Here is a 12,940-nt window from a genome sequence, read left to right as displayed (position 1 = left end):
TAGGGACCTATTTGTGTACATTGTTCTGCAGGAATAGGACGTACTGGAACCTTTATTGTGATTGATATGATCTTAGATCAAATTGATAGAGAAGGTAAATATTGTAATAAAATTTATATTTTATCATATAAATTATAATTTTTTTTTTTTTTATTAAATTCATTTTTCTTTGCTCATTTTAGGTTTGGATACTGAAATTGATATTCAAAGAACAATTCAAATGGTTCGTTCTCAACGCTCTGGAATGGTGCAGACTGAAGCACAATATAAATTTGTTTATTATGCTGTGTTATATTATATTCAAACATTATTCCAGAGGAAGCGTGCTGAAGAGCAAAGTTTACAATTCGGTCGTGAATATACCAATATTAAGTATGTGGATGATTTTTATGTTTAGAATTTTATAATATTTATTTTAATTGATATTGTTTAAAAAAAAAGTTAAACTAAAAAAAAACAATAAAGAAAACTAGTAAAAATAAATAGAATTTATAAAGCAAAAATAAAATATTTACAATAAGATATATATAGGTGTTTAAAACGATTTTTATTAATAAAAGAAAATAATTTAATTATTAATTTTAAGATTTTATGTATTTATTTTGTTAATATTTAGATTTAGAATTTTATATTTTAGAAAGAAAAAGAAATAAAAGTATTACAAATAAAAGTATTTAATAACAAATAAACGCTACAGAAAGGAAAATTGTGAATAAAAAACTTTTATATAGATATTTATATATTTTATATACACAATAGGTTTAATTTTCTTTTTATCTTATTGAAATTTTAAACATTAAATATTTTTAAAACGGTAGAGAATTATCCTTGCATATACGGAAACAAATTTTATTTAAATATTATATGATATTATTATTTTATATATTTTTGCCTTCATCTCAAATATATCAAAAATCTTTTCAATTTTGTATATGACTGAAATTTTTTTTAGAAATCTTACCCTAAGTAATCTCATTTAAATAATCAAAATGATCAAACTGACATAAATTAAATATATTTTGCAATAAAATGTTTGTTTTAATAATATTTTTTTAAGGGATGAAAGTATTTACAAACGAAAAACTCCTTTACACCTTAAAGAAGTTTTTCGTTTGTATTTTCTGTACATACGTTTAAATTATTTCCTATATCTTAAGATTAATGTTTTTATTTATAATAACATTAATTTTAAGAATAATTTGAAATAGAAATGAATCAATGATCGCAATAATCAAAATGCAAATCTTTTTATGCTTTATGGGTAAACTTTAAAGCATATAAAATATATAATTATTTATAAATATTTTCATTTCCTAAAAATGGTAAAATAAACAAACTCATATCAAATTAACGAAATTATTTTAAAAATAATAAATTTTCTTTATAGAACGTTACTGAACCAAAAAGAATGACCTTGACCCATATTTTATTCTGTAGCTTTTTTGTTATACTTTTATGATCTTTCATATTTTTCAAATAGATCTGTTTTTGTATAATTTGCAAAACTTTCACAATTCATTAAATATGCTAATATGAATAATTTATATATTCGCATATATATAATACTGTGAATCATTTATATGTATATTACCTGTATGATTTGTGCTTTATGTCAAATTAAATCCACCATTCAATTTTATTTTTTTTTATGTTTATGACTAATAGTCTGTGCAATTTCCGCTTCACAAATTCAAGGTTAAATTTTGTGTCGCAGAATAATAGTTATAATAATAACAGAGATATAGCTAGGTAGTTTTCTTTAATAACAGGATGTGATAAATTGAAAGATATTAGAATGTTTTTTTTTTTTTAAATAGAAACGCATTATAATGTTAAAATTTAAGAAAGTAAATTATTTTTTTTTCATAATTCCTTTTATAAATAAAAAAAATTTATTCTACATTGGATTGTTTTCACTTGATATTGAATTTATATTATTTTCCTTTTAGGTATACTGGAGATATTGGAACCGAATTAAGATCTCCTTTACCACCGTCAATGTCTAGCTTAAGTATAACTAACAAAAATCAAGATAATCATAATATTAGTAATAAATTGGTTAAAAATAAATCGCCAATCGATCAATCAACTCCAAAGAATGAATTTGTTTCTCAAACAGGTATTTTATAAAAATATATATTAATATTAAAGTAAATTATAAAAATATAATTTTATTTTAATTAATTATTTATATAATAATGATATAATAATTTTGTTTTAGCATATGAGAACATTCCTAAAGACGTTAAACCACCTCCACCACCAAGGAAAGCATGACAAATCGATGTTTAAATTTTATGTATACTTTTTATATTTACATCTTACATTATATTATAATATATAAAATATAAAATGAAAGAATAAATAAAAACTAAAATAAATAAGAAAGAGAAAAAATGTTAAACCTATAAATAGAAATAATAAATATTTTAAAATATATACTTTTTTTTTCGAATTGGGCAAATTTTTTATAATAAGAAAAAAGTTAAACGGACAAGTCAAAAAAAAAAAAGTAATTTTTTGGTGATAATTTAAAACAAACAAAAAAAAGCAAGTAAATTTCAGTAAACAAAATTAATATAATATAAAAATAAAATCAATATTAATCATTTTAAAATGGCTATAAAATAAGATGAAAAAATTTTTATTTTCAATTTTACAAAATCTTTTTTTATTTTAACACTTTTTTTCTTTATGCCTCCTTTTTTTTGTTCTTTTGTGTATTTATCTTAAAATTATAAAAATTTGAAATGTTTGTACTATTTTTTACTAGTTTTTAAAAAATTTTATGATATAAAATGTTGTTCTCAATATTTTTTTTTTTGTATTTTAAGTAAAAATTTTTATGTTTTAATTTAATTTTCATTTATTATTGTATATTGTAATAAGTACATATTTGTAATTTTTTTTTGCTAAATTTGCATGTGATATTAATATTTTTATACCAGAAAAGTAATTGTTTATTATTCCATTATTATTTTAAAAACAAAACAAAAAAAAATATGAAATGAAATAAATTTGCAAAACTAATACTAAAACTTTTGAAACAAAATAGGAAAAAAAAATACAAAAAATTAACATTATAAATATAATATTAAAAAAATATATATTTCATTCAATTATTAATTATTATTATTATTATTATTATTATTATTATTATTATATTAATTAAAAAAGATTTTTATTTTAAAGTATTATTAAAAAAAATATTTTAATTCTTTAAAATTTGATTGGAAAACAAAATAGAAACAAAATTATTATTTTTTTATAAACAGAATTTGTAATATCTGAAAAATTTTATTCTAAATTAGGAAAAAAATTAAATCTTTTTAAAAAAAAAATCTTATAACATATTATTTTATCATAAATTTTGTTAAAAGAAAAAAAAAACCAGTGTAAAACCCATTATAATCATATAAAAAAAAATAAATAATATAAAATATTTTTGTTAAAGTTTGTTAAATTATAAAATGCGCAAGTTTTAAATAAAGAAAAAAAAAACCGTATCATAAATAATTTTTATGTGTAATTAATAATTATAATTAATGCTTTTTAATTATTAAAAAATATATATATATTTTTTTTGTTTATTACATTACTTGTAAGATCTAATAGATATACATATTATGTATTTAAAAATATAAAAAACATTTTTTTTTTTAGGTATTATGTTCAATAATTATTGATAGGCACATAATTTTGGGGATTTGATAAAAAATATTTAATTGTTTTAATGTGAACACAAAATTATCGACATTTATAAGTTATATTATAAAAAGAAAAAAACCAAGTTTAAGAAAATTGAAAAAAAAATAAAACCAAACTAATGAAAATTATGTATAAAATGAAAATTGAAAATAAAAGAAAATTACAGCAAGATTCTTAATTAAATTTAAAAAAAATTTAAAATTATATAAACAATAAAAACAAGAAAATATTTTAATAAAATGTGTGTATTAGAGAATCTACATTATCATTAATATTATAATTAAATAAAAAATATTTAATTAAATTAAAAAAAAAAAAAAATAAACCAAACATATAGTAAACAGATGATTGAAATAAAGAATCATAATTAAAACAAAAAAGAAGAAAAAAAAACACAAAAAAAAAAAAACAAAAATTCATTAATAATTTATAAATTTTATGTTATTTTAAAATGTATACCTATGGATTTAATAACACCTATATTATTTACAGATTTTTTATTGCCTATACACACATAATTATCTATTATATTTGATTTAATTTCTTTTTTTCAATTTTTCTACATTAACGCAAAAATTCTGGCATTATCAATAATTGATTACTGAAGTATGTATCTTCGTTATCAAAGAATTTTTTTCAACACTTTAATCTTTATTTTAATCCAAATATGTAAATTCAACATAAAAATATCAAAATTTTTAAATTTATATAATTTAAAAACTTGTTATATTACATTTAACTTTTGTTTGTCATATTTATTTAATATTAAATGTATTATATACATGTATTATATTTTTTTTTATAAGAACCACAAGTCGAAATGCTAAAGGTCCACTATTAATATAATTACATTTAATGTAATGTATTATAGAATAAATAAATAAATAAATAAATTTTTCACTTCATTTCAATAAAAACATTTATTTTCAAAATTTTAATCTAGTTTTACAACAAAATATTTTAGTGATTTTTTGAAAATGAATTTCGTTTTTAAATTTATTTAATAATTTAATATTAATATTCATTTATACTGAATAATTTTACATTCTTGAAATATAAAAAATCCATAGGTTACTATTATTCATCATAGTTAAAAAATAAAGAGCAAAATAAAAACATAAAATTTAATTAAAAACTTAAAAAAAAAAAGTTGTTGAGTAGATAATAATAGTTAGGAATATATCAAAAAAAAAAATTAAAACCACAAAAATAAAAAAAAATAAAAATAGGAATTTAAAAAAAAAAAAAATTATTTAAAAATAAAATTGGTATTGAAAAAAAAAAACATGAGAAAAATTTATTTTAAATAAATATTTTGTTTTAAACATATTTTTATTTAAAAGTAAAACAAAAATGTAAAACAAGCAAAATTAAGAAAATGTAAAATTAAAAAAAAAAAACCAATAAAAAATTATGTTATGTCTAGTCTAGAAAAAATTTCATTACAATAAAAAAACATTAAAAAATTATTTAATTAAAAAACAAATCAACAAAACATTAAAAAGGATGATTTAAAAATTAAAAATGCAAAAAAAAAATAATCAAATAAAAATATTGTATAAAAAAAAATTTAAATATAAAAGAGTACATACATAATATATAAATATAAAAAAAGAATTATTAATACCCGAAAAAAAAAGAAAACAAATTTTAATAATGTTTAGGTAGATTTTTGAAATTTTTTTGTGGAAATAACAAAATAGGTGAAAATAACTTTAAAATTATATATATATATAAATATAAAATTTATATATGTATCTATAAGTATTTATTATGTATTACATAATATTAGTTGTAAAAAAAAATTATTGTAACAAAAAAAAAAATATAAAAAATGTACTGGAAATTTGGTAAAAACAAACAAAAAAAAAAATTCTATTAAATTTTGTATTTTATTTGAAAAAGAAAAAAAATATTTCTTTTAATTTGTTATTTTCATTGAATGCATAAAATATAATTTTTTTTAACATTCAAATTGTTTAAATTCAAATAATTTGGTAGTTTTTGTGTTTTTTACAAATCTTCTACCACTTTGTATAATATATATATATATTAAATAATATTTAAAGGACATGCTTAATAATATTTTTTTTGTTAAAATATAAATTTTATGTCCGAACAATATATGTTTTATTTTTAGATTATTAAAAGTATATCACTTTTAAATATATTAACAATTTAATAATTATTTTATTTTTTATTAATTAATCACTATAATTATTTTATTTTTATTATTATATCATTGTAATTTGTTAATTAAAAAACATCATTTTATTGAAATAGAAAAAGAAAATTCACTATAAAATTATGCTACGAAAAAAAAAGAAAATGGCCCACTTTAATTATTAAAATAAAAAATTTTAAAATTTGATTTAAAATTTCATTTTGTATAAAACATAATATTTTGTATTGTTTTTTGTTTATGTTTAAAATTTTATAAAAAGAAATATTAAAATATTATTTTAATTAATATACATATTCGAAAAATATGTAGTTAATAATAATTTACCCATAAAAGAAATTATTAAATTTTTATTTTTTTGTTTTTACCTACATAATTTTAAGTAAAAATTTTAACATTTTTGTAATTAAAAAAAAATCATCTATGACTTTAACCCATATATATTTTTAAAATATATTTAATGAAAAAACAAAATAACTACATAATATACACATACATATTTTGAATCAACAACACTATATAAATTAAGAAAAAAAATTTAAGTTATTAATCTACAATATTCTTTAATATTATTTTAAAATGAAGGTTTATAAGATGAATAAGATCAAAAATCGACAAAAAAAAAACCATTAATGTCATGTTTTATATACTTTTCTATTCAGAGTTCTATAATAGCGCTACAAAATAATGAGCATAAATTTACGTAGTATTTAAATATTTTTATTTATGTAGTTTTTTTTTTTTTTTTTTTTTTGAAATTTTTGAAAAATAAGACAAACTAAATATAATGGGCATTATAAAGTTTTGTGAAAAGTGCATATTATAAGAAAAGATATTTTTTTATAAAGGTTTGTTTTCTATTTTTAAACAAAATAAAACAAAAAAAAATATATGAAAGTTTTTTCACTAAAAAAGGAAAAATATTATCTCACTTAAAATTTTTTTTTTATATTATTTTTAATATTGTTGTGATTTTGAAGAAAAAAAAAATATAAATATATATATATATAATTATATGCAATTGTAAAATAATATATTTTAAATTATGAAGCAAACAAAAAAAAAAATGCATTTTTATTATGTAAAATCGAAAATTTTCTAATAATTATGCTTAACGTCCTATTTAATTAGATGTAGTAAATTCTTCTTTCAACTAGAAATTCAAACTAGATTTTAATGTTCAAGTTTAATAGTCAGAAAAATATTGCATACTTATAGGTAAGTAAATATTTTCGTCTCTTTTTTTATAATGTTAAAAGTTTTTGATCTTTATAAAACTCTTTTTAATTTTATCCCCAAAATCTAGAATTATTAAACAGTTTTATTTAATTCAAATAAATTTTGTTGTTCCGGGATCCCGTCTTAATTAATAAAAAAAAATAGTAAATAAAAATCTATTACGTCAAAATTTATTTAAAAAGAAACCAAAATTCTTTGTATATAGCAAGTAAATAAATATATTGAAAAGTAAAAAATATAAAACAAAAATTCATAATAAAAGTTATTATTTTATTAATTTTATATAATAATATTAACATAATAATATTAAATGTATTATTGGTACTATAACATTTTTCAACTCTTTTCGTATATAATACAAATACAAAAATATACATACAATTTCATATGCTTCATTTTATATTATTAAATTTCTTTTGCTGTATTATTATTTTTTCTTCAATAATTTTATTTTATTGAATAGCCTTTAAATATACCCGACCGGGGTTTATACACGGACATGATGGCCATTTTTTGCTGATTTGCCTAGATAACACTCTGCCGAAACTCGTTCTGTGAGGTAAAACTAAGATTCGAATACAATGATACCACTTACAAGTTTATTTATGATGGAACAAATTCAAAACAGTATAAATGTTGAAATTAAAAAATTGTATAATTTAATAATACTTACTCAAAAATTTTTTCATCATATTCAATCATAACTTCTAAACAGCTTGTTAAAATTTCATTTTCTTTCATTGTTGTATGAATATCAGCATTATTAGTAACAGTAAAATGAAATATTGTTGGTGTTAATGAAACAGCTAAACTCCGAGAATTTACAAATTGCAGAGGCATACGTGTTAATCTTAAAAAAAAAAAATAAAGAATTTTAGAAAAAACAAAGAAAAATTTAAATTTTAATATATGGCTAATAGGGTCATAATTTATTGAAGAAACGGAAACAATTCAACCGGAAACTGCCAATGATTTTAATATTTTAATAATAAAGTGTATTTTGTCTGCGTTTCTGTTTCTGGTATAATGTACGAAGTTTGAAATATTTTAAAGATAATCTACTCACTTATGCAAATGTCTTAATAGGTATGATAATGTATCTCTATTTTGTTCTGGCAATGATTTGACTAATTTTTGAAGCACAGTAATTTTCATTTTAATTGGAGCCAAAGCTAAAAAACAAAATATATACAAATTATCAAATTTAAATAAAATTATAGTAATATTAATTAATAAATCTTACTCCAATCTCTTGCTGCACCAATAAATAATTTTATTTCGGATGCATTCACTAATGGATCTTTAATTTCTCTCAAAAACAATTTCAATACACCAACTATTGTATGAATATCTCTAATATTTTTTAAACATTCATAATCATTTCCATCAATAAGGAAGCGTATCTTTTGTATTTCAACATGATTTCCTGACATTCTATATAAACCTTCAGTTGGTTTCTTTTTTGCCTTCAATTCAATTAATTTAACACATTCTATAACAATTTTTGGTATTGTTGGATAATCTTCATGTTTAACAACATTTTCTAGTTCAGTATCAAAACAGGGTTCATCTAAAATAAATTAATATTAAATTTTTAAAATTAGTATTAATTTTATTTAAAAAATATAATAAAATAAATCTGAAAATGAAAATTCTTTATTGTATAGCGAAAAGTTTATTCCAAACGTGAGACCATTAGCGAAAAGAGATCCAAATGTAATGACCAATTTCTTGAATAAAATTTGCTTTTTCATTTAGTTTCCAAGTAGGTAAGTCTTATAATTCCATTTAATATTTATGTATAAAGAATTTTCATTATTGAAAAATATTTTTAAAAAAATTTTAAAGAAAAAAATATAAGAAAAATTTTCATGTTTACTTTGATAAATATTTTGTTCTTTTAATGATTCCACTGTTGGACGATATTTAAAAAATTGAGTAAATTTTGTCCAAAATCCACTACCACTATAACCATCTGTTTGTGTTGCGTTCACTTCAGATAATTGTATTAATTTTTTCAATGTTCTTTTCTTTTCTTTATCGGATGGCATTACTGATAATGATAATCTATGACCTGATACTGGTGAATTAGTTACACTTGGGGGTGGAGGTGGTGTTGATGTATTATTTCCTCTTAATAATGTTGTTTTAATCATATTTATTGAATCGTTACTATCATTAAATTCTTGATTTAATCCTTGATATTGTTGATATTGTTGTTGAGGTTGTTTTTGTTGTTGCTGTTGTTGTTTTTGTTCATATAAAATCTGTTGTTTTTTATTAGTTTGTTCTAATTTCTTGACAGTATTCTCTAATTCTTCAATTCTTTCTATATACATATTTAAAACTTTATTATGACGTATTGCTTCATTTTCTAATATTTCAATTTTTTTCTGTAATTTATCATATTGTTCCATTGTTACAAATAATGGTAATCTTTGTAAATTTGATAATGATGAAGGTATTAATGATGATTTTGAATTTTGTCTTAAAAATCTATTATTTGTTGATGATGATGATGATGATGAAGTTGTTGCACGATCATGTAAAGAACTTGTTAAACTTTTTTTTGTTCGTTTTTCCATTTTTTTTTTTGTGTATTTAAAAAAAAATCAAAATTAAACCAATATGAATTTTTAATAAATTTTTTAAATAAAAAGTAAGGTTATGTATGAGTATTTATTTTTTTGTTATAAATATTTTAAAGGAACTTGAATATCTCAGTTTTTTATTTTATTTTATAAATTGTATTTCATTAAATTATAAAAATGATAACTAGCACTTTTACGTCCATGTGCATATAAATTTGATTTTAATCTTAATGAAATTTTCGAACAGTTATTGTAAATTTAAACTGATTATTATAAAAGAATTCAATACGAATATAAAACTTATCATATATGTATGTACATAAATAAACATTTATACAATAATGGCTACATATGTGTTATAAGAAAACTATTTCCATTGAGTTTATCTTTTAAGGCACTTTATTTTATTATTTTCTTAAAAAGCACAAAAAAAATATACTATAAAAAATTTCTGATAAGATAAAGATTTTCCTTATATATTATATACATATGTATGTATGTATATATGTATGTTTAAATACTTCATATTTATTGTTGAATTTAATTGTTTTTATATTTTTTAAATAAAACTTCATGTGGTTATTGCAATTTTTTCTATTTTTTATTTATTTAATTGAATTCAATGTTGTCTATGCGTTTATTAAAATGCTACTGTTATACAATTCAATAATAATGAATTTGTGACGTTAAAAAATAATTAGTTTAGTACAACAAGTTCACTCTGGTACTGGTATAAAACCTATATAATATACTCAATTCATATTGTACAAGATAAAATTACGAGTTAAAAAAAAAAATAAAATAAAAAAAAAATATGCTAAAATAAAATGTGACTCCCATATTTTTGTTAGTCATCACGTTTTTATTTTTTTATTTTTTTTTTACATATAAGAATGTTTGTAGTTTTTATAAGTGTGTATTAATTATAGAAAGAAGATGACGATAAAAAAAAAAAGTTCTCACATTTCAGTTTTGATGATCCAACACCAATTATTAATGTTGTTGTTGTAGATGGTGTTATATGCATAAATTAAAAGGTTTAAGTAGGTTTTTATTAATTTGTTATACAAATATTCCGGAGAGTGTTTTATAATGCAAATCGGATTATTTAATTTAATTATATAAACTTGATTTAAAAGGAAAGGAAAAGTGAAAAATGTTTGAACAATACTTTTATTGAAAAATACTTTATTCAAACATTATTCAAACTTTATTGAAAAATTTTTTATTAAAAAAAGTATTTTAGTTAAAGTTCGAATTATAAATACATAGATGTGCTACGGTATTCCTCTACTTACATGCACACATACTTTAAATTAAGCAGAACATGTTTTTTATTATAGTTGTAAGCTTTACTATTGAAAAATTTTTAAATTTTATCCGGCCCCAGTACATTCGACTATTCTAGGATATTTTTTAAATTCTATTAATAGTCAAAAATTAATTAATCAAAATCATCAACATTTTCTTATAGTTATAAATTGATATTTCTTATAAGTAATAAATTTTTTCAAATTTTTAAATTTAAATATGAATTATAAAATTCAAATTTTTAAATATTTATTTATATTACCTTTTTATGGAACTCCTTTTTATTATATTATAAATTTTTATTAAAAATTCAAAATTAATTTGAAAGTTTTTTTCGAATTATATATTGCAAAAGCAGTTTTACAACTAAAAATTTTATAAAAAAAAATATATTTTTCTTGAATTATACCTTTAAATAAAAAATACCTAACACAGTAGAGGGACTTAGCCTAGGTATAATATAAGTTTTTGAATAAAAAAAAATCGCATTGAGAATTTTAAATTATTTGATCTAACTTTTGTGGTTTTTGGTTTTTGTATTAAAAATATATATAAATAAATAATTTAGTGCAAGCGTGTGACATTCAATCAATAAAATTTAAAAAAATTTCAAAAAAAACAGATACGTATATGTTGTATTTTTTTAATATCCGAATAATCGGGAAAGATATGAAAAAGGCACAAGAATTGTATTAAAGTATGAGACTGCAAAACGATATCCATGGGTATATTCTTAACTTGGTGTATTTGTTAATATTTTTTATTAAATAAACTTATAGACACATGAAACTATAGGCAAAAGGAATTTCAAAATTTAACTGGGAACTAAAAAAAGCAAAAAATCACTTCAAATACTACATTAACCGACATAAAATCCAAATAAAGATTGATGAAAATTGGCAATACTAAAAATATTTAATTTAAATCAATTTAAATGTCACCAAAAATAATATGTATTCATTTAACAATAATCAATACTTATTAATTTGTTCAAAATTTATAAAGAATAATGAAATAAAACATAAAGCTTTGTTACACAAAAATTTAAAAATTTTGACATAGACGTTTTTATTAAGACCGAATTTTATTATTTCAAATTCAATTTAAATTCAAAATTCTCTTCTTTTGCATAGAGTGTGTTTCGTTCAAATATTTAACATGACTTAGTTTATATATTTGCCGCTATAAGCGCTATATTAGCTAAATATATAATTTTAACAAAATGTCACAAAAAAAAAACCAAACAAAAAAATAAACAATATAAACAAATCAAAATATAGTTGTCAAAGTGCTGTCATTTTTTTTTTTTTTAGATGAGAAAGTTTTATTTTTTTATTACTTTACAACAAAAAAAATTTTTTTTCTAAACTTTCGGATCAGTTAAAGTTGAGCTATTGGATTAATCAAGGAGAAATTTCGGTGTTTTCTTGAACGTACTTATATAGTGAAACTTTACTTTTTTTTTAAAACGATATACCGTGTGCTTGAATTATAACTGTAAAATTTTTGCAAAATTATGTTTTGGGCTTTGTATAAAATAGATTAAGACCTGCTTATTATGTGTTAAATTATAAATTGAATAGTGTTGTTTGACCATTTTACTAAAATAAATAAGAAATCAAAATAATTTTTGTATTTTAAAAGGAAACCAATATTATAATAGTTATGATTTGCGATCAGTTTTAAAAATATAATAGTGTAGTGACTGTAGTTGCGTGCCCCTCTTAATTTTTATTTTTCAATTAAATTAATAAAAATTCTGAGAAACAAGGGGATATTTTTTTTTCTTAACTTGCGAACATTTATTTACCATTTTTTTTATGATCGTGTAAATAACAAAAGAAAAAATAAAATAAAACAAGTTTTTTTTTTTACTTGTTTTTTTAGTAAATTTTTTTTTAAGTTTTTC

The 12,940-nt window shown here is 18.6% G+C and overlaps 2 protein-coding genes across 2 annotated transcripts in view; one reads left to right on the top strand and one right to left on the bottom strand.

Moving 5' to 3' along the window:
* The window catches only part of LOC129607648 (tyrosine-protein phosphatase corkscrew), a 43,764-nt gene extending 41,050 nt beyond the window's left edge, over positions 1–2,714 (top strand). Inside the window, exons 9-12 of the mRNA XM_055518785.1 lie at positions 4–94; positions 183–372; positions 1,950–2,119; positions 2,222–2,714. Of these exons, the coding sequence (XP_055374760.1) occupies positions 4–94; positions 183–372; positions 1,950–2,119; positions 2,222–2,277 (507 nt within the window). The 3' untranslated portion in view covers positions 2,278–2,714. The remainder of the gene's footprint in view (positions 1–3; positions 95–182; positions 373–1,949; positions 2,120–2,221) is intronic.
* Positions 2,715–7,378: 4,664 nt separating this feature from the next.
* On the bottom strand, positions 7,379–9,546 carry LOC129607784 (WW domain-containing protein tag-325). Its single transcript, XM_055518960.1, has 6 exons — positions 9,478–9,546; positions 9,009–9,369; positions 8,373–8,699; positions 8,196–8,301; positions 7,803–7,979; positions 7,379–7,694 (listed from the first exon to the last, which is right to left on the bottom strand). The coding sequence occupies exons 1-6, from the start codon at positions 9,544–9,546 to the stop codon at positions 7,655–7,657; spliced, it is 1,080 nt and encodes a 359-aa protein (XP_055374935.1). The 3' UTR covers positions 7,379–7,654.
* Between the last annotated feature and the right edge of the window lie 3,394 nt (positions 9,547–12,940).

This window comes from Condylostylus longicornis, unplaced genomic scaffold, assembly GCF_029603195.1.
Source record: "Condylostylus longicornis isolate FDR11 unplaced genomic scaffold, ASM2960319v2 ptg000028l, whole genome shotgun sequence".
NCBI lineage: Eukaryota > Metazoa > Arthropoda > Insecta > Diptera > Dolichopodidae > Condylostylus > Condylostylus longicornis.
The sequence above is the reverse complement of the archived record's forward strand: the minus strand, read 5'-3'. Positions and strand labels throughout refer to the sequence as shown.

What these genes read in the sequence shown, in the direction of transcription:
- LOC129607784 (XM_055518960.1), bottom strand. Translation starts at nt 9,546, where the DNA reads ATGGAACAATATGATAAATTACAGAAAAAAATTGAAATATTAGAAAAT. An exon ending in TGGTGCAGCAAGAGATTGGA is followed by an intron (nt 8,302 to 8,372) that starts GTAAGATTTATT and finishes TTTGTTTTTTAG; the next exon opens with CTTTGGCTCCAATTAAAATG. An exon ending in CTATTAAGACATTTGCATAA is followed by an intron (nt 7,980 to 8,195) that starts GTGAGTAGATTA and finishes TTTTTTTTTAAG; the next exon opens with ATTAACACGTATGCCTCTGC.